At 43.2% G+C, this 20,450-nt stretch overlaps 1 protein-coding gene across 2 annotated transcripts in view; it reads right to left on the reverse strand.

The window, feature by feature from the left end:
- Window positions 1-436: 436 nt before the first annotated feature.
- TFAP2A (transcription factor AP-2 alpha) overlaps window positions 437-20,450 on the reverse strand; it is a 28,958-nt gene continuing 8,944 nt past the window's right edge. For both annotated transcript variants that reach the window (XM_089516709.1, XM_089516708.1), the window contains exons 4-8: window positions 19,213-19,264; window positions 16,153-16,384; window positions 13,108-13,226; window positions 6,614-6,755; window positions 437-2,430 (exon numbers count right to left, since the gene is read on the reverse strand). In XM_089516709.1, the coding sequence (XP_089372835.1) occupies window positions 2,142-2,430; window positions 6,614-6,755; window positions 13,108-13,226; window positions 16,153-16,384; window positions 19,213-19,264 (834 nt within the window). In that variant the 3' untranslated portion in view covers window positions 437-2,141. The remainder of the gene's footprint in view (window positions 2,431-6,613; window positions 6,756-13,107; window positions 13,227-16,152; window positions 16,385-19,212; window positions 19,265-20,450) is intronic.

Consider the following 20,450-nt stretch of genomic DNA (forward strand, 5'->3'; position numbering starts at 1 on the left):
ATGCATCGTTATTAGGAAGCAGGAATAAAAACCTAAAGATCAAATAAATAAAATAAAACTTTTATTTTTTAAAAAAATAAAAATAAAATTACCTTTCAGTTAAAGAAAAAGTATGCCATTTCTTTAACAGTACAATATTTTTTTATATATATATATATATCCAAAAGAGTACATTGTGTTTTATTGTGTAATTTGTCTGAATACAGACTCTGTGGAATATCTAAATGATACCCTGCTCTGAACTCCAACTTGAAAGTAAGTTTTTATTATACTTGAGGGAAACCATGGGTTCAGCTGCTTATTGCAAGGAGCAATTGTCAAGGGAGAGTTAAACTCAATTACTGTAACCATGCTGAATAAAAAATACTGCCAAGAACAAAAACACGCCTGGGTAAAAGACAGCCACTGAATAAAGTAAAAATAAAAAAATCGACATAAAGCGTATCAAATATTTATTTATCTGGGCAACAAAGGACTATGATACATTGACAGGCATGGAAACTACTGCCAGCACAACTCAATACAATACAACTATAACTGCTTCCAATATGGCCGGTGGAAATAGAGGATACCAGGTGGTCCCAAATGTATGGAAGTTGTTTGAACCCAAAGACAACTCGAAATGAAAAGGGAGGAAAGGGTTGGGAGGAAGGAAGGAAGGGGAAAAAACACAACCCTTATCTTTTATCCGAAGAGTATTGCTCTGATGAAGGTTTCAAGAGAAAGGACACTGGATATATAAACTTTTTTGTTTCTTTTCTTAAATCCACAACACATAGTAAGTTGTCAGAAACTACTAACACAGGGTCAAATCTGTTCTGAAGGGGGGCCCAACATCATTTCAAATGGAGGTGTCTGAGTCTGACTCCTCCTCCCCACTTTATCCATGAGAAACTAAAGGTCGCGCTAATAATTTATTATTAAATTCCAGGTTTGTTTAGCCGTTTTATTGTTGTCTTTTTTAATAAAAAAAGAAAAAAGAAACATGCTACAACGGGGCTGAAGTGATGGGGAAAACAAATGCCACCCCTCCCTCCAAAAAACATCCCTCCCCACCTCTGTTTTCTAAGCAAGTTTAACCATGAATGAAGCACAGTGATGGAACTAAGAAAGGGGGGATGATTTCTTTTCCGAAACCCACTAAACAAGAGGTAAAACGAGATCACCAGATAAATAATTTAAAAAAACAAAACAAAAAGGCTTCCAACAGACTCACCATATTTACAATTCCCATTAAATTACACATAAATAAATATATACATACATGAACACTGATCCCCTTATGGAAGAACCGTGAACCCCGGCGTCACTGATATAAGAAAGTTCAGGTCGGTGTGTGGCTTTTTTACCTTGAACCAGGAGAGAAGAAGAAGAAGCTCTAGAACTGAAGGCATGACATGGAAAACGGGATGGAGTTTGTGTGTGTTCAAGTTTATTCACAATACTGATAAAATGTCATTCATCGTCATCATCGTCATCGTCCTTTTGCCTCTTGGGTTGTGTGTTTGTGGAGTTGTTTTTAAATATGGCTACAATCTTAAACCGAAGAAGTTCGTGGAAAGAGAGGAGGAGGAGGAGGCGATTCAGGGTCCTATGAAGCTCGGGAGGTTTCCTCCACATTTTGTGTCTTTCCTTTTTAAAAAGGTTTGCTTTTAAGTTTCTTTCACTTTTTTTTTTTCTCCTTTACGGGGAAAAAAAAGTTCGGGTGATGTTTAAAAAAAAATTACCGGGCTTTATTTATTTATTATTATTATTATTTGTAGAAAAAAACATGATGAAAAGTTCACATAAACAACCAAAAAGGAAAGGAAAAGAAAGATTTCCCCCCCCCCAAAAAAAAATTAGGCAAATAGACACACCGCCCCCCTCTTCGTCCATCTCCTTGTTCGTTTTTCCTTAGGCTCCAAACTGGTTAGCAACTGGGAGTCAAACTGGGAAGCGGTGAAAAAGGGAAAAAAGGAGGAGTGATGCCGCTGGTTGTGTGTGTGTGTGTGTGTGTGTGTGTGTGAGTTTGTGTAGGTTTCCAGTCTTTAAAAGTGTGTCAAAAAGAGTCGGGGAGAGCAAATCTCTAGGCTCCTGTCTCTCTGGGATGAAGGGTTTTGGGGGGGTCTTGCAAGAAGGAGGAGGAGGAGGGTCCGTCCTCATTTTCGGTGCTTCTCCTCTTTGTCCCCGCTTTTGGCGTTGTTGTCTGTGTGGCTGTTGGGGTTGTTGCTGAGGTACATTTTGTCCATGGCCTTCAGGGCCTCGGTGAGATAGTTCTGGAGGGCGGTGACGGCGGCGCAGACGGCGGGGCTCCCGAAGCCGTGCGAGATGAGGTTGAAGTGGGTCAGGCAGCTCTGGATGCCCGGCTCCAGGATCGGACTCGGGCGGGAGTTGCCCAAAGGAGAGCGGTCCTGGGCCAGGAGGTCGGTGAACTCCTTGCAGATCTGTCTGCGGCACAGAGGAAAGAAAGAGAGAATGAGAGAGGGAAAGAGAGAGGAGGAGAGGGACGTCAAGGAGGCAGCCTTTGCGACTTCGGACTTCGGTTGCAAATGGACCACACAAAAACAACAGCAGCTCTCAGCAAGTGGGCAAGGTGCAGTGTATACACACGCGCACACACACACACATATATATTATATATATAAAAGAGTTACCCGTGTTAGTCTGCGAGCACCAGCCCTCCTACTATGCTCTTTCAGGGATTGTGGACTTCAGCTCCCAGAATCCTCAGACTACAGGCCAACATGGCTGAGGGCTTCTGGGAGCTGAAGTCCAAAATGGACCACTGTGTAGCCCCTTTGAGACTAACTGAAACAACGAAATTGGCAGCATGAGCTTTTAGAGACTTCAGCCTCCTTCCTCAGATGCTTTTTTTTTAACTGAAGAAGGAGACTGAAGCCTAGGAAACCTCATGCTGCCAATTTCTTTCTTTCAATCAGTCTCAAAGGTGCTTAGACGGTGGTCCTCAAACCTCTTATAAAGGGCTTTTGGACTTCAGCTCCCAGAATCCCAGACCATTGGCCAACATGGCTGAGGCTTCTGGGAGCTGAAGTCCAAAATCTCTTAAAAGGGCAAAGTTTGGGGAAACAATAATTCCCACACACACGTCCATCTGTAGAGAGATCTTGTAGCCCCTTGGAGACTGACTGGAAGAAAGGAATTTGCAGCATGAGCTTTCCTAGACTTCAGCCTCCTTCCTCTTCAGTAAAAAGCATCTGAGGAAGGAGACTGAAGTTCAGGAAATCTCATGCTGCCAACTTCTTTCTTTCTATCAGTCTCAAAGAAGCTGCAAGATCTCTCTACAGACTGGACCTGTGTGGGGGAAATCTCTCATGGGTCCAAAACACACTGCAGAAATAATCCGGTTTGAGACCGCTTGGACTGCCCTGGCTTGATGCTAGGGGATTCTGGGAATAGTTTCATGAGATATTTAGCCTTCTCTGTCAGAGAGAGCTCTGGTGCCACAATAAACTACAATTCCCAGGATACTCTAGCACTGAGCCAGGGCAGTTAAAGAGGTTTCAAACTGGATTGTTTCTGCAGTGTGTTTTGGACCTTGCTTGCTGCTTCTTTTCTTTTCCTCTGTCTCTCATCCCATCCTATCCAGCCATGATCAGAAGACACATTAATACAGTGGGCCCTTGGTATCTTCTGGAGTTTGGTTCCAGGACTCCTTCCGTGGATACCAAAAATCCGTGGATGTGAGGGGCTTAGTGTATGGCCTTCTTCCCCTTGCCTTCATATGTACACACAAACACTTCCAGGAGCAACTTCCCTCTCACTTTTGCCCCCTATTTCTTTATGTAATAACTCCCCTCTCCTATCTTTCTCCCATCCCTAGCTTTTTAAATCCTGATCTTTTTCACTCCTTACCCCACCTTTAATCCAACCCCTTTTAGTGAGTCTAGTCTCTTTTCCTTCCATTCTATAGAAATTAATAACAACCGTCATAGTAAATATAATCAGAATAGCAAGTAAGGTTTTCTCAGGCACCTCAATTGCAAACTCGCAGCTTGGAGGTTTTGCTAGCTATTCCTCACTTTGACTTCAGGCACATAAAATCGACCACACAAACACACAATATTTCTATTTTAACACAACTGCTTTCATACAAACAAGTACGCAAAGGGATCTTGTAACATCTTGTGCTGCAAGATCCCTTTGTATACTGATTTTCCAGACTAGCAAGGCCATGTCTTTGAATTCTCCCATCACAGAAACAAGGACATCATCATAAGTATGCCAAAGGTCTCAGTGAAATACAACAGATATTACACAACCAGGCTGACTGGGGAAAGGAAACAGGCATCGCTTCAAAACATTATCAATTACAAAATAATAATCTATAGTATCATCCAGCATATATAGGCTATATGTCTCCCTAGGTACACCTCTTGTTTAAAGGCAAGGATGAGCTTGTAGCATGATTGCCCATAGCCACCCCTCACCTTGGAAGTAAGTAGCATTGATTTAATTAGTGCTTGAACCCAAAATATTTGCTTTATCTGATCTAATCTGATCTGATTTACCATACCAGTAAAAGAAAAATCAGAGACAGGGCTTTCAAGGGATGTGTCTTGTCAAGGTATGATCCTATATATTCATGTGAATTGATTTAAGTTTAATTTCAGATAGGGTAAACAGTATATAAATCAATTTAATAATGATAATGATAACGATGATGATGATGATGATGATGATGATGATGATGATGATGATGATGATTGAGGATTGTCCCTTATCAAATGCAATTTAATAGTGGGATGAGTGGGAGGCAGGAAGGTGGTTCTTTAGGGTTGTCGTCGTCGTCGTCGTCATCATCATCATCATCATCATCGTCGTCGTCGTCCTGGTAGATCTGCCATTGCAAGGATTCAAGTAAGGGCTTATATGACATTGACAGAAATTAAAATGTTGGGCATGGCTGAAAAGGGATAAGAAGGGAAAGATTCTGCTCAGAAGTCAGACACAGAGCAGGGCCTGAGAAAACATTTGAGGGAGGAAATATAGGAGAGGGGAAAATGCAACTTTCAGCTATCTAAAGGCCAGCATTGAACATGTCCCAGCCATAGATTTCCTCCAGTGTCAGCTGTTGAATGCCCTATAGCCCAGTGCCCTAGCAGTCATTAAGGGCTACTAAAGGAGTCTTTTAATTTCTAGCAAGCACATTATTCACAACAATGCCTGGATTGCCTCTCCTCTTACCATGACACCCCCCTCTTCTTCATCCTGGAAGTCTAGGCTGTTTCCCTGTTTCTTCCCCAAACTATTTTCCTGCAACAAATTCCACTTGCATTTAGTGGCTTACAAGTTAAACTTTTGCATTGTTATCCTTAATAGCAGGCTGAAGATACTTTCATAGGAATAAGAAAAAAAATGAACATCCTAATAGTCTGAGATGGTATGACAGCCTCATTCTTGTTGGGGGTTATAGGAAAAGTCTGGTAATGGGTTAAAATTTGATATTCATATATTAAGCTGATCATAGCTATGAGGAAGGCACCCTCCTTTTCTCCTAACTCTATAGGCACAAGCATGGATGCTATACTCCAACAATTCTATATCTAATAACAACAACAATCTGGAATTAATGTCACTAAGATCAATGCTGTTTATTCCAGGCATGTCTACTCAGAAGTATGCCCCATAGAGTTTAGTGGGACCTACTTCCAAGAAAGTCTGTAAAAGAGTGCAGTCTAATAATAATAATAATAATAATAATACAATTTGGAATTAATTTCACTAAGATCAATGCAATTTATTCCAAGCATGTCTGCTCAGAAGTAAGCCCCATAGAGTTTAGTGGGACTTACTTCCAAGAAAGTCTGTAAAGAAGTGCAGTCTATTAACAACAACAATAACAATAATCTGGAATTCATTTCACTAAAATAAATGCTATTTATTCCGGCCATGTCTACTCAGAAGTAAGCCCCATAGAGCTTAGTGGGACCTACTCCCAAGAAAGTCTGTAAAGGAGTGCAGTCCTGCAACACATCAACACTATGCATATTTACTTCAGATTAAATCCCACTATGTTCAATGGTGGGGGGGGGGGGGGGGGCTTAAACCATGCAAGTATGACATGTTTGTTTCCACTGTTAAAAAGTTTTTTTTAAATCCCTGCAATTTGAAAGTATAAACTCAGACATTCTTGAATGAAGCCATACCTTTGGCAACCACCATCATCTACTTCAATTGGGGGGTGTTGAAAGGATAGATCTTACTCATTCATCTGCATCAATGATGTCCAAATTCTGGCCCTCCAAGTGTTTTGGACTTCAGCTCCCAGAATCCCAGACTGTTGGCCAAGGTGGCTGGGGCTTCTGGGAGATGAAGTCCAAAAACCTGGAGAGCAAGGGTTTGACATCATTGGTCTGCATTAACCAGAATAGATAGACCTTACTCATCTGCATTAATGAATGGATAGCTCTTATTCATCTGCATTAACCAGAGGGTTGTGATGCTGGCATATAATAGCACATTTACTCCACACACACACACACACACACACACACAAAGTGAACCCACAGCATTCTCAGCAAGAAGGGAAATGATATCCAACCCTAAACGCAGAGACATTCCTGGTACAACAAGACAACAAACGAGAGATCTTTCCTCGGAAATGTCTTACTTTGTAGCTAGGAGCATGTTTTTTCTTGTGACTTGCTCGTTTGGATCGGAATGTTGCCGGTTGAGAAAATCAGCTACTGCTTTGGCAGGGAATTCGGTTTCGCACACGTAACCAAAATCTCTGGCTAGATGCACTGCTTCTCCTGGAAGACGAGGGTTGGGGAAGACACATCGGATCAATCCATAAAGCTCAGGCAACAGCGGAGCAACCCAGTTGGGCGAATCATCCCCCCCTCCATTGCAGTCCATGGGAGCCTGCTCTTTAACTCGAGTAGAATCCCACCTTTGGATGCCTGTTTTATACCAATGGAGAAGACTCCCACCTACTTACCGGTTGTACATTTCTGAACTGTGAGTATGGGTTTAGAGGAAAGCAGGGGTTTGAGGATCCCAGGCTATGAGTATTCAGAATAGGGTCCAAAACACACTGCAGAAATAATCCAGTTGGAGACCGCTTTGACTTCCCCTGGCTCAGTGCTAGAGATTCCTGGGATTTGTAGTTTGAGCACCCTGACAGGGAATGCTAAGTGTCTCACCAAAATTACAGTTCCCAGGATTCCCTAGCACCGAGCCTGGGCACTTAAAGCGGTCTCAAAGTGAACTATTTCTGCAGTGTGTTTTGGACCGAAGTGACTGCTTAAAAAAAATGGCAAAATCCTCAGCGCAAGAAGTGTTTTTAGAGGAGTAAAGTATGATGATTGAAGAGCGGGGTATAAATAAATCAGTATGATTATGATTATTATTATTATTGATGTTTTAAGGGAGGGAAGGAATAATTGGGAGACTGGGGAATGTTATGCTTCCTTTTTAAACTGTAAGCCGCCTCGATTAGCGGGGTAAAAATAAAAAACTACTTTTATTTATTTAATTAATTAATTAATTATTAATTTCTCACCACTTTGAGTGGGGAGCTTTTGAATTGATTGTTTTATATCAAACCATGGGCTCAGTTTGCATTGTGAACATCAACCCTGAACACTGTTTCCCTTCAGAGCCAATTACCAACGTGTTTAAAAAATGCTGGTGGGATGGGGTTTTTTTTTGGGGGGGGGGGGGATAGAGACTGAGTCGATTCAGCAATGCTTTGGGCCCTAATTGATACGGATTTAAGCCATTTGGTTCCATATCCTCTATAGTCTATTCAGAGTACCTCGTTCCTGTTGCGCAAAGTGGAAATTATGCGCTTGTTATTTGTCTCCTTTATTTGATCAGTTCAAAACTTGTAGCAAGAGAGGGATAAATTATGTGTAAGTGCAAGGGGAAACTCATTGGGCTAAAAGGATCCTCTTCACTCTTCTTTCCCCCCCCCCCTTTAAGCATAGAGATTAATATTGATCGTCATTACTTCTCCAAAGTCCCATTAAAATAGTTAAGTATTTAAAAAATGTAACTTGATGGCATATCATTATCCACCTCCCCCCCCCTCGTTTTCTTTTCCCATCCACCCCACCCCCCTTGAAACGATTAACCATCAGGATTTTAGGGTCATTCCGCTGAGTCTGTCTGTTTTGTTGATTTTTTTTCTCCCTCCCAAATCTTTGGTTTTAATTTCCTGAAGCAGTTGGTTTTTACCGCAGGGCTTCCTGCCATTAGCTCTGGGTCCGGAAGAACGCATGCGCCAATTAGGGCTTCAAAGCCTCAGTCCAGCGAGCTTGTTTCCATAAAATGGAGCGGATCATAAACAATAACAGTGCTTTGGGAAGCTGCCTCATCATCGCACAGGGACCCACAGCCAAAATAACCCTATAGTATCTCTCTCTCTCTCTCTCTCTCTCTCGAGGAGGAGGAGGAGGAGGAAAAATTAGCCACTATTATCAGTTTATCTCAGCATTAGTCCTTTACTCCTTTGGTTTGTTTTCTTCCCTGCAAAGAGGATCAAGCCCCAGCCATGTCCCCCAAAGCTCCTTCAGAACCATTAAACCTTTTTACATATTGCTTAACATCACAATAATATTTGCATTTACCAGTTTCTTCTCCTCACTCCTTCTTTTCCTTTTCTTTTCTTGAAAGGGAGATATATTTCTGGGTTTGTTCTTTCTCCCTTTTACTCTTCTCCCTTTTTTTTAAATGGCTTCTGAACTTTATTTTTCCCTTTCCTCATACCATTATACATTTATTAACATGGTTTAATTGTATTTTAAGGGGGGGGGGGATTGAGGGATTTGGATTGTATGGTTTTTAAAAATCTTTGTAAGCTGCCCCATTGCATCTTGTAGAGGGGCAGGATATAAATAAATTATTATTATTATTATTATTATTATTATTACTATTTGCTAACCACAATGAGAATCTTCTCAGTGATCTCTCGATTGCAGCTGACATTAAAAAAACTTTAATAAATATGTTCTTGAATATTTTGACTCTTATTTATCTGACATTATTGTTGAAGTGATGTATTGGATTGGATTTATTGCATTTTATTGATTGTAATTATATGTATTTTTGCCCTGCCTCAGGGAGAAATATAAATAAATTATTTATTATTGTTGTTATTATTATTATTAAATAAAGCAGGAGGGGGCAGGGAAAGAGAGGGGAGAACAGGCCATAAAGCAAAGGAAACTATTTGGTTCTCAAGCCAAGCCAAAAGTAACCCAAAGATCCAAAACAAGGTAAAAATCAATACAGAAAAAGTAACCAAAATGGGGGTGTTAAAGGTCTTAAAAATTAAAAGCTGGAGAGGACAGGCAACAAGAATGTTTATCCATATCAGCTTCCTGGTGTGGACAGCCATGACAAACCAACTCTCTTCCAGGGCTGATCGTTGCACTTCTTTCCCCAGAATAAAACATGTGATCCCATAAAAAGGCTCTCCCCTCCCTGGCTGCTCTTTCTCCTCAGTGTTAAAATAGTCTGTCCACTCCCCCTCCCTGCCATCCTGAGAGTTAAAATAGGAAATGGTATCAAAGAAGGTGCCCCATATTCTGCAGCCGAAGGAGAACAAAAGAGGAGTTCAGGGGCTGGCTGCAAGGCTTTCAGGACACCATTAAATCATGACTTAGGTCAAGGATTCCCAAACTAATTCAGGAAGTAATGGTCACGCATTTCTCCAATGCAGATGTCAGAATAACTTAAGTGATTTACTGGTATGTAGCTTAAAGGCGCAGAGACTTATCTTTGGGTAGCTGCAGCACCTAACATTTTAAACTGCTCCGTGATTGACAGGGAATATAATGGAGAGTTCCATTAATACAGGTTTTGGTCAAACAGGTGATCTCCCGGCCTACCTGTTCCCTCACATTAATGTAACACTCTGGTTATAATGTAACATCACTTTAAAATAAATGTTATTCCTGATCCCATTTCTAAATAGGAATCTCCCAACATCTCACAGAAATTAGAATATTTGCTGGAAATATCCTTAGATTATTTGTCTGAAATACTACTTGTTCATGAAGGTTTCACATCCTTTCTCAGGCAGTAAGCAAATATGGGATCTGATTAGTGAAAGGTAGTGTTCCCATACATTTTCAACATTATAACATTGTTAAATAACGTGAGAAAAGGTCTGCTAGGACAGTGGACCTCAACATCTAGTGGTCCTCCAGGTGTTTTGGACTTCCACTCCCAGAAGCCCCTACCAGCATGACAAATGGTCAGGGATTCTAGGTGTGGAAATATCAAGCATCTGGAGAAGCAAAGACTCACTATATGACTCACTCCACTATAAGACACTTTAGGCTATTTATGGGCCCATACAGACAGGCCAAAATAAAGCTGCTTTGGGTCACTTTGGAGGTATGCTGTTTAAATGAAACATGCATCTTAAGAGGCCAGAAGCTGTGCCAAAGCTGTGCTCTAGTCCTTAGGACTGGAGCATGGCTTTGGCACAGCTTCTGGCCTCTTAGGACGCATGCATCATTTAAACAGCATACTTCCAAAGTGACCCATAGCAGCTTTATTTTGGCCTGTCTGTACGGCCTCTATATTATCCTAATCATAACAATGCCCCATGCTGGGTAGGCCACAAGAAACTGCCATGTGTTTGTCTATATAGACATTTTGTCTAGAGCTGTATATATTTATAGTGCCTTCACATATGATAAGGCTCATTTAAGATTGACTGTATCCAGCAAATAAGGCAATATATTAAAATTCCTAATTCATTACACCATCAATTCTGTAAGCATTGGTGGCAAATACTGACCTCCTCCAAGAGACCTTCCTCATCACTCTAAATAATTCTCACAGCTTCCAAACATATAATCCCTCACATGTTGGGAGGCAGCACAGGTGGCCCTTCAGATCTTATTTCATTGTGCATCCTATTAGCCCTAGTCAGCATAGTCAATGGTGAGGGAAGATGGTAGTCACAGACAACATCTAGATCACTATACATTACCCTACCCTGGCTTACATAGTTAGGATCTAGAACAGGCCTGCACAACATATGGAGTTGAGTGGAGTCTCCTCCCTTGGTGGCCTTTAAGCAGAGGCTGGATGGCCATCTGTCGGGGGTGCTTTGATTGAGAGTTCCTGCATGGCAGGAGGTTGGACTGGATGGCCCTTGTGGTCTCTTCCAATTCTACGATCCTGTCATTCTATATGGCCCAGGGGCTGCATGTGGTCTGTCAAAGGGTTTTGAGTGGCCCGCAAGGATGTGGAACAACTTCAAGGCTCCTCTGCTGCTCAGTCTCCTACTGAGCAGAGGGCCATGTTGAGGAGGACAGGCACTCACCATGCAAGACTTTTCCACTGCTTGGCTTTCTCTGGCTGAGAAAGTCAGGTGGAAGAGGAAGAAGAGGGGCAAATGAGCACCCCTCAAGTCTTCTCGGCCACTCGGCTTTCTCCTGAGGAGAGGGCCAGGCACAGGAGGGAGATGATAGAATTAATATTCATAATATTTATTATTATTAATTAATATTTAATTTATATTTAATCCAAACCGATTTGCTGCCCAAAGAAGTTCAACCTATTTTAATTTTAGCCTCTGCCTACTGCCAATTTGTGCAGGTCTGATCTAGAACAAAGTGTCTTTAGTTCCACTCAGATGAGCAGGCCTAACATAATAATATGGTCACAGGGTTCAAGGATACAAAATGTATACTTTATTCTAGATAGGGGTGGGAATCATCCAGTCTTCCAGATGTCACTGAACTGTATCTTCCACGATCCTCACCATTGGCTATGCTGACTGAGACTGCTGGAAGTTACAGTCCAACAACAGGATTACACTGTTGCCAACCCTGTTCTAGATACTACAGTGAGTACTTGCTTTTGACTGCCAGCTTCATGAATAAAGTAGTTAACTCACTGTTCTAAACTGAGTGTGATTCCCATTCTTGTTAGACTCAGTGAAATGAATGGGACTTAAGTTGGCTGTGGGTAAGAACTCCCATTTACTGCAGTGGGTCCTTTAAGCAAGACTGATTGTGGATTCATCCCAAGGTATTTAACAGAATTTTAACACTGAATGAAATCAAATGATCTTAACAGTTGTTTCTAAAATGCAGGTTACAGTACAACTGAACTATCTAATGCTGAACAAATTTACACCCATATCCTAGACACATTTATTTGCAAATATTAAGATTGGCAAAGTTCCTTATAACACATTTGAAAGAAAATACATTTACAACACACTTCTAGACACAATTGAATCAGTATTAAGGGTCACTGGCAGCAATGAGATTTACTTCCACATAAGTGTATACAAGACTGCAGTTTTAGGAAGCATTCTTTATTGATAGAACTAATGTAAATGGGATAAACAGATTTAAAATTTCACTGGCTTATATTCTGCCTATCCATTTAGACTGAAACACGCTAGCTCCACCAGTCTGGGAATCACATTCCAATTACCTATTTTAACATAATTAATCAGTTCATTAATCAATTAAAAGTTGAAATTATCCTGGAGAAAAAAAAGCAGCTGCTTTTGAATAAATGGCCTAGCCGACTGATATATTGTTTATAAAACTATCATAACCAAGTCCCTGGTGCCTGGATCAAGATATATACAATGATTGTACATATCACTACTGTACCTCTTTCACTGGAGACTACACTGATTAAAATCCAATTAAAATCCACCATGTCAATCAGTGATTAATAAATTAATCCATTAATTATGCTTAGTCAAGTCATGTTTTCAGTCCTACTTAAAAAAAACAATCAGGCAGCAACCTAGTTAAAGTGAAGTTTCAGAATTTAAGCCAACTTTTTCATTCACTTCACCAAGACTTGGCACCTCAATCCTAAATGCATTACAAGAAGTCCAAACAGATTTCAACAGAGCCCACTTCCAAGTATTTTGACATAAATGGTTTTTGGACTGGGCTGACAGTTTCAATGCACCTTTTGAAGGGAAAAAAAGCACAAAGCAAAAGGTCAAAATGAACATTCTCTTCAGACATAATGATTTAAATCAAGCAGGACCCATAAACATTTCAGCACAAGCCTTCAAAAGGTCCCTGTTTTGTCCAGTTGGCAAATATACTCACACACTTCCCAAAGACTGCCCTTCCCAATTCCAAATCCAAAGCCATCACTTACCCTCCACTAGTGATGTCAGCAGGGTAACATTAGCAGCTTTACGTCTTCCGGCTGGCAAATTTAATCCTATTTTGTCCAGTTTTTCTCTCAAAGATCTCCCTCCATTTTTTGATTTTGCTCTGTTCCACACATTAAAAGGAAAACACAACACTTAACACATGACTAATATCTACCAGATCATGTTGCAACTCTTTTCTAGATATTTTCCTCTAAAGCTATTTTTACAAATCCTTATTGTATGAAGGATGTTTAGTGAAATTTCATTCCAGGAAATGTTAAGCGTGGAAGATATGCCATGAAGGTACAATTAAATGCAAAACAGGAAAACACGCTGAAATGTTTCCCTGCGTTTGAAATAAATATGGAGATAAAGTAGCCAAAGTTAAGCCCGTTATGTTCTTATGGTACCAGGCAATCCTTACAGGGGTTGTAACATGTTCTTGCAAATTGTGACTGATGGCATAACCACTGTTAGTGCTTTTACTCATTAGTGATCCAATGGGGACTTGTTTTAACTCGACACCATTATAATTCACAATAGTTAAGAGCTTGCGTTCATGTTGCTCTAAAGACTAAACTGGAAAGATCCAAGGTAGGTGTACTCAAAAATAGATATGGTTTTCTTCTTTCAAAAGAGGAAAGCTCTATACCCAGCTAGCCGGATAATTTCTTTACTGGAGCATTCGCTGGTGGCATTCCTTAGTAATGCAATGCTGGTAGTGCCCTCAGCTGGTGTGTGTTAGCTTTCAGCAAGCATTGCTATGAAGTGTGTGGCCTGTTATGCTGGATGAAATTTATCCCTTTCTAGTGTTGATTTGGATGATTAGGTGTTTTGTGGCAGGACAGGCTGTCTGCTCTGAACCTTTTATTCTGAGGTATGAGTTTGTGCTGTGTGATGGTAAAAGCGACAAATAACCAAAAAAAAAAAAAAAAGATTGTTGTTAAATCTGGCTAATAATGATGCTAATCATCTCTGTGCTTTCAATAGCTGCCTTTGGGCCTGAACAGACAGGCCAAAATAAAGCTGCTTCGGGTCACTTTGGAGGTATGCAGTTTAAATGACACATGCATCTTAAGAGGCCAGAAGCTGCACCAAAGTCCATCATCATGCCTCTCAGGATGCATGCACCATTTAAACAGCATACCTGCAAAGTGACCTGAAGTAGCTTTATTTTGGCCTATCTTAGTTAGGGGTACTTTGAAAAATACTGGCTGGTATCATTTTGGGTAGTTACAACTAGAGCAGAGCCATTCAGTGGCTGAATGGTGAGCTAAGACCATAAATCAATCAAATGGGTCTGAGGAGTCTACACTAGTCAGGACCAAAATAGGGTTTAGGCCAATGTGTAACTTTATCCTGGTGTGTTAAAACTTTTATAACACACCGGGAAGGACGTAGTTGGTATGGTCTTTTTGTTTCCTTCTCAGCTGCAGAATTAATACTGAGTGCCTTGCTCAACACTATCCTCTGCTTTACTGGTAGAACCAGAACTTGAAGGTAGGCCTTCCAGGTTCAAAGGCTTGAAGGTAAATCCAAATGATGGTTAAAGGTACCATGCTTATTTATTCATCTATTTGTTTTTGAAATGACATACTCCAGTTAAGGTGTTCATATGAACTTGTCCCATTGAGCTGGGGCACTCTGAAGTCCACTAGCAGTCCCCAGCCTCCATTTCAGCTCTTGCAAAATGGATAAACTTTGGCAATTATTAACCCGGAGTAAAGATTAACCCCAATCATAAATTAAAACAAGGGACACTGGACATTGAGGTCAGGCTGAGGTGAAGACAAAAATCACTTAATGCAGGAGTGCTCTCCCTTATGTAATACTACAACCTTTCAGGTATTTTTTTTCCTCCCCAAATCTATAATATTAAGGTGGTTATGCTCCATTTGGGATGTTCCCCAAGCATTGCAGTCATGTCATGAATATACATTGGAATGCAGAACAGGCAAAGGTGTTGAAAGATTTCCTTGCACATGAAATAACCACCTAAACTGCATTTAAGGGGAAAAAATCAGGAAAATCACAGAATATATTTCAATACTAGGTATAAAACCTGGGAGGTTGCATACCATTATGAATGTAAATTATATTATGTTTTGTGTGGGATAAGTCCTTTTTAATGTTAATGTATTTTATTTCAATAACAACAACAACAATAATAAGCATAATCTCATTATGGATGTGTTTTTTGGGAAGAATGGTTGTTGCTTCATTTCAGACTAAACCTGTCCAGTCTTCACAGATCAGAAAAGAGCTGTCTCAAGCTCGTTGAGCCCCAGGCTCTCACATTATACCAAGTCAGCCAAGGATGGGATTGTGAGAAACTGGTCCAAGACACACTGCGGAAACAATCCAGTTTGAGACTGCTTTAGCTGCCCTGGCTCAATGCTAGGGAATCCTGGGAAGTGTAGTCCTGGGAGACATTTTAGCCTTCTCTGTCAGAGAGCCCTGATGTCACAACAAACTACAATTCCAAAAATTCCATAGGGTTAAGACAGGGCAGCTAAAGCGGTCTCAAACTGGATTAGTTCTGCAGTCTGTTTTGGGCCTGTATAAACAACCCAATCTGAGACCCCTGGCTCAACCCTATGGCGTTTTTGGGAACTGTAAGTTTGTTGTGACGCCGAGGGCTCTCTGACAGAGAAGGCTCAATAATGTCTCACAGAACTACACTTCTCTCAGGCCCAGACAGACTAATCCAGTTTAACTGCCCTGGCAGGGAACCCTGGGAGAAGTGTGGTTTGTTATGGCCCCAGAGCTCTTCAGAGAACAAGACTACAGTTCCCAAAATCCCCTAGCATTGAATCAGGGCAGTTAGAGGGGTCTCAGAAGGGATGGTTGCTGCAGTGGAGCATTGCCGCCTTTTGGGGGAAGGAGGGCCCTAATTGGCTGAGCCTGGACGCCTCAAGCTTCTCCTCCAATGAGCTCCCTTCCCTCCAAAACCAAACCCCCCCTCAACCCCCCTGTCAGGCAAAGGGAGCCCCCTCAGCCTCGTTTTCCCGCCCACCGGGAAGGGACCTCTCCTCCTTTGGCCCTACCTCCGCAGCACTCCGCCCAGCAGCGAGGCGTTGAGGCACTCCGGCGGGGAGAGGCGCCTCTGGACCTCGGCCACGGTGACCTTGTACTTGGAAGTGGAGCTGAGGAGGGAGAGGCGTCCGGGGACGGAGCAGAAGACCTCGTTGGGGTTGACCACGCCGCCGAAGAGGGTGTCCTTGTTGATGGGGATGGAGGAGACGGCGTTGGCGTTGGACTTGGAGAGGGACACCGGGCCTGAAGGGAGCAGAGCCAGGCGTTAGTGCCCAAAGGCTGAAGGGGGTTAGCAGCCGACACTGGAGAAAGAACCCGGTTTGGCACCGCTTTAACTCTTTTCCTGCCTCGAGGCTATGGAACCCAGGGCCCACCACAAACTCCAACTCCCAGAATTCCATAGCCTTGAGGCAGAAAAAGAGTCAAAGAGGGCCAAAGCGGGTTATTTCTCCCGTGTGGATGCCTAGAAATAATATAAAATTAAATATAACATTCTTAGTCAGGCAAGAAATGAAGGTCACTGGGGGATTCCTCCTGGACAGAGGGTTGAAATGGAGGACATGCCTTGGAAAAAGAGGACGTCTTTTCGCCCTGGGAAGAAGGGAACTGGGAGACACCAGGGTTGGCAAGATGGGGACCTCAGTAGAGACCCTGGAGGCTTCACCCTTTCCGTTCATCGTGGATATTCATCCCTTTCTTTTTCTTCTTTCCTCCCTCGCTCCCAGCTCCGCAAATGCACCTCCTCCTTTTTTGCCCCAGGCTCCCAGCTGCAGTTGATGTGTGCCTTCAAGTCCGACTTATGGCGACCCTATCATGGGGCTTTCTTGGCAAGTTTGTTCATGGGGAGGGGGAGGAGGTTTACACTGGCCATCCTCTGAGGCTGAGAGAGTGCGACTTGCCCAAGGACACCCAGTGGATTTCTATAAACCTGGCCTCCCAGGCTCAAAGCATCATCACACCAGGCAGACAAACTCCTAGACCACCAGTCTTGGCCCAAGATAATGTTTCCAAAAGGGACCAATTCTAGGTTTTGCACCTCTTTTTGGTGTGTGTGTGTGGGGGGGGGGGAGTAATAGCCTAAGAAGAGCCCTCCTTGAAAATGTATCCTAGCTATTTCTTGCACTAAACCAAAAGGAGCTGGCCTCGGGGCAGAGAGGGACAAGCCAGGCCAGTGTCTCCTCCTCCCCTTCCTCCTCCTCCTCCTCCTCCTCGAAGGGCCAATCTGGGGCTGGGTCCTGCTGCCTGGTTTCCAATTGGGCGGGGAGGAAGGGGCGGGGCTTGGCCAGGCGTGCTCTCCTTCGGCAAACGGAGCCCTATTGATTTCGCGGGAACTCGGAGCCAAACCGGGCTCCGGGAGGCTGAGGCGGCGTCGACCGCCCAGGGAGCCTCGGAGACCCTTTGGAATATATATCTTCAGCCCTATGGCACCCATTGGCAACAGCAAGCGATCCTCTTTCCGAACAGCAGCTGCTCTGGAGACTTTAATGCCTCCCCTTTCAACCCAAACTAGGGTTAGCGTCTCTTCCGCCTGAACTGTTTCTAAAGCATCGGGTGGGTTGCCTTTGCAAAAGCCCCTTTCTGCACGTTTTCCCCAAAGCCGGGAATTTGGGAGAAAGCATCCATTTTCTATCACCCAAAGGAACAGACAGTTCAGTCCTTTGTTCCAATGAGAAAACGTGCATCCCAACCCAAAGTGAAACCTCTTTGCAAAGCCGCTGCTCAAAATGGGCAAGCCTTTCCCCTGCCATTTCTCCTCTCTTTGGCCACCTTTTTCTCTCTCTCTCTCTCTCTCTCCAAAAGGATGGAAGGTACTGTACTATATTGTCAAAAGACGCCTACGACCCAAACTCTTGGAGTTGAGCTCAACAGACGTGGAAAAATAAGGCCAGCCTTGTTTGCCTGCCATGGCGTTGCATCCTAGTCCCAGCCCCGCCACACTCCAAATATTTACTCTTTTGTCCTCCTCGGTTTCTTCCCCTCCTTCCTCTCTTTTGGTAACCTCCCTTCAGTGGGCCTAATCCCAATGTTGAAAGGGAGGATGGGGGGGGGGGGGGAATATCTAGGTTTTGGATAGATCACTTGTGACATTAATAGCTCTGGGGAGGCTAATAGAGACAATAGGAGTTAAACGAACTCTTGAGATTACTAATAAAAGAGCCAATTATCATGTCGGCTTGGAAAGAGCATCTCTTTAAGATTTATTCCTTGAACATCTAATTTGACGTGACAAAGGCTCCCCAGGTTGGGGGGGGGGGGAGAGGAGGGGAAACTTTAGCTTTCCGTGTGAACCTCTCCTTTCCAAAGGAGAGCAGCTTTACTCTGGATGAGGCCTAAAAACAGAACACTCCGCCGGAGCGAAGGCAAGACCGGGGCCGTTTTGTCAGCAAAGAAAGCAACCTAAAGAAGAACTCGAAAGCGGAGCCAATCCTGTTTGCACCGAGACACACATTTCCACAACAACAAACTTGAAGGGTTGGGGGTGTGGGGGGGGAGAAACCCAGCATCCTATAATCGCGCATTATTTCCCTCCAGTCCCCTTGCACACTCATTTGGAAGGGGGAGAGAGGGAAGGAACACACAACCCTTGTTTTCTGGACACACAACAGCAGCAGAACCAGGAGATCCAGGTTCCTCTCCTTGTTCCAACAAAGCCCTCGCATGGAAACAATCCTGGACAACCTCATAAACCTGAAATTGGGAGTTTGGGAAAGGTTGGGGGGGAGGAATAGATGGTGGCGATGGTTAAAATGGAAGGAGAAGGGAGGGGATGCTTTCTTTTGCAAGGAACAACCATTGCGGCGCAGAGAACTCCGAATGGGATTAGGAAGAACTCAAACCGGGCTGAAGAATATATTCACGCAGAGACACAATCACAGGAGTCGGGATGAAGGGAAAGGGGGGGTGTCAATGTCGTTTCCCCCTTTTCCAAGCCCCTTGTAAATTACATTGAGGTGGGCGGAAAGAAAGGAGGAGGGGAGGGAAACAATAGCTTCAGCAAGTTCTCTGGGTATCAGCAGCAGCAGCGCCGAGCTTGTGAAGACATGCTTGGAATGCGAAAGGAAATGGCTTACCTTTCTTAATTACAGTTTGATCTGGGATGTTAATACCCGGGTCTTCTACGTGCTGCAACAAAAGGAAGAAGACACGCGGAGGTGAAGGCTTCAACGTTATTGACAGAAACACGGCTCTCAAGCGGCTCTGGCCAGTGCTTTCCCCTTTCTTTTTCTTGTCTACACTGGACTATCAAATGCTTGATTGATTGATTGATTTTTAATTATAAGGAAAATGCCCTTTCAATATATTCACATTTTCGGATGCCTGGGAGGGAGGGGATCCCATTCATATATATGCATATATCTCCCTCCATGGATCCAAGGGTGTGTAGATAGATATAAATATAGATATAATATATACACATCCTTGGGTCCATGGGGATATATATATATATATATATATATATATATATATATATATATATATATGATTGCCCCCTCCCAGGCTAATCATTGGGAGGTGGGGAACGAAAGACATGAATAGCTTGTGGGTTTAGATTTAGATTTAGGAGCCCCACCGTAGGGCTATTCCCTTCCGAACTAAGACCCATCGACGTCAATACAACTGACTCCTCTGCCTAGCATTGCTAGACCTGTTTACTCCCAAATAACACCCTCCGACTTTGGTGGGCCAAACCCAAAGAAGGAAGCGTGCCTCGATTAGCATTCCCACCAGCCCCGTAGCACAACCTTATATAGTATTTTCTCTGGAGAAAGTTGTAGTGGACTCAATGGGACTTACACCCGAGTAAAGGCGCGTGGAGAGGGGGTGCTCGCCTTAGTGTTTCCTTTCTTTTGCCAATGGTAATTTTAAAAAAACCCACAACCACCATTCTAGATCTCACAATCATTCTGACATGATGTTCACCACCCTTGATAAGGAAAATGGCAAGGTTTGGGGAGTGGGTGGGTGGGGGGTGGAGAAGACGACAACAATGGAAGCCTTCCAGAAGCAACCCCGGTCCCGGTCGTTGCCGAGGGAGGCAAGGATGGGGAAGAAAAGTCTGAGGACAAGGAAACGGGGACCGAGGGGGCGAGGAGGTCCCTTAAATTAGGGGGGCCCTTTGAGAAACTCAAAGCAGGCCTGCTTGACTCGCTATTGTCTGCCAGCGGGTTTTGCTCCTGTTTTTCCGACTCTCCTGGAGCTGGATCTGAATGTGTGTGTGTGTTGTGTGTGTTGTGTGTGAGAGCGCAGAGCAGGCGCAGGGGGGCTAGGGACGTGATTAGAAAGTGAAATTGGGATGTGTGGGTCTGGG

This window comes from Sceloporus occidentalis, unplaced genomic scaffold (genome assembly GCF_023333645.1).
Source record: "Sceloporus occidentalis isolate IW3139 unplaced genomic scaffold, rSceOcc1.0.p SCAF_3, whole genome shotgun sequence".
Taxonomy (NCBI): Eukaryota; Metazoa; Chordata; class Lepidosauria; order Squamata; family Phrynosomatidae; genus Sceloporus; species Sceloporus occidentalis.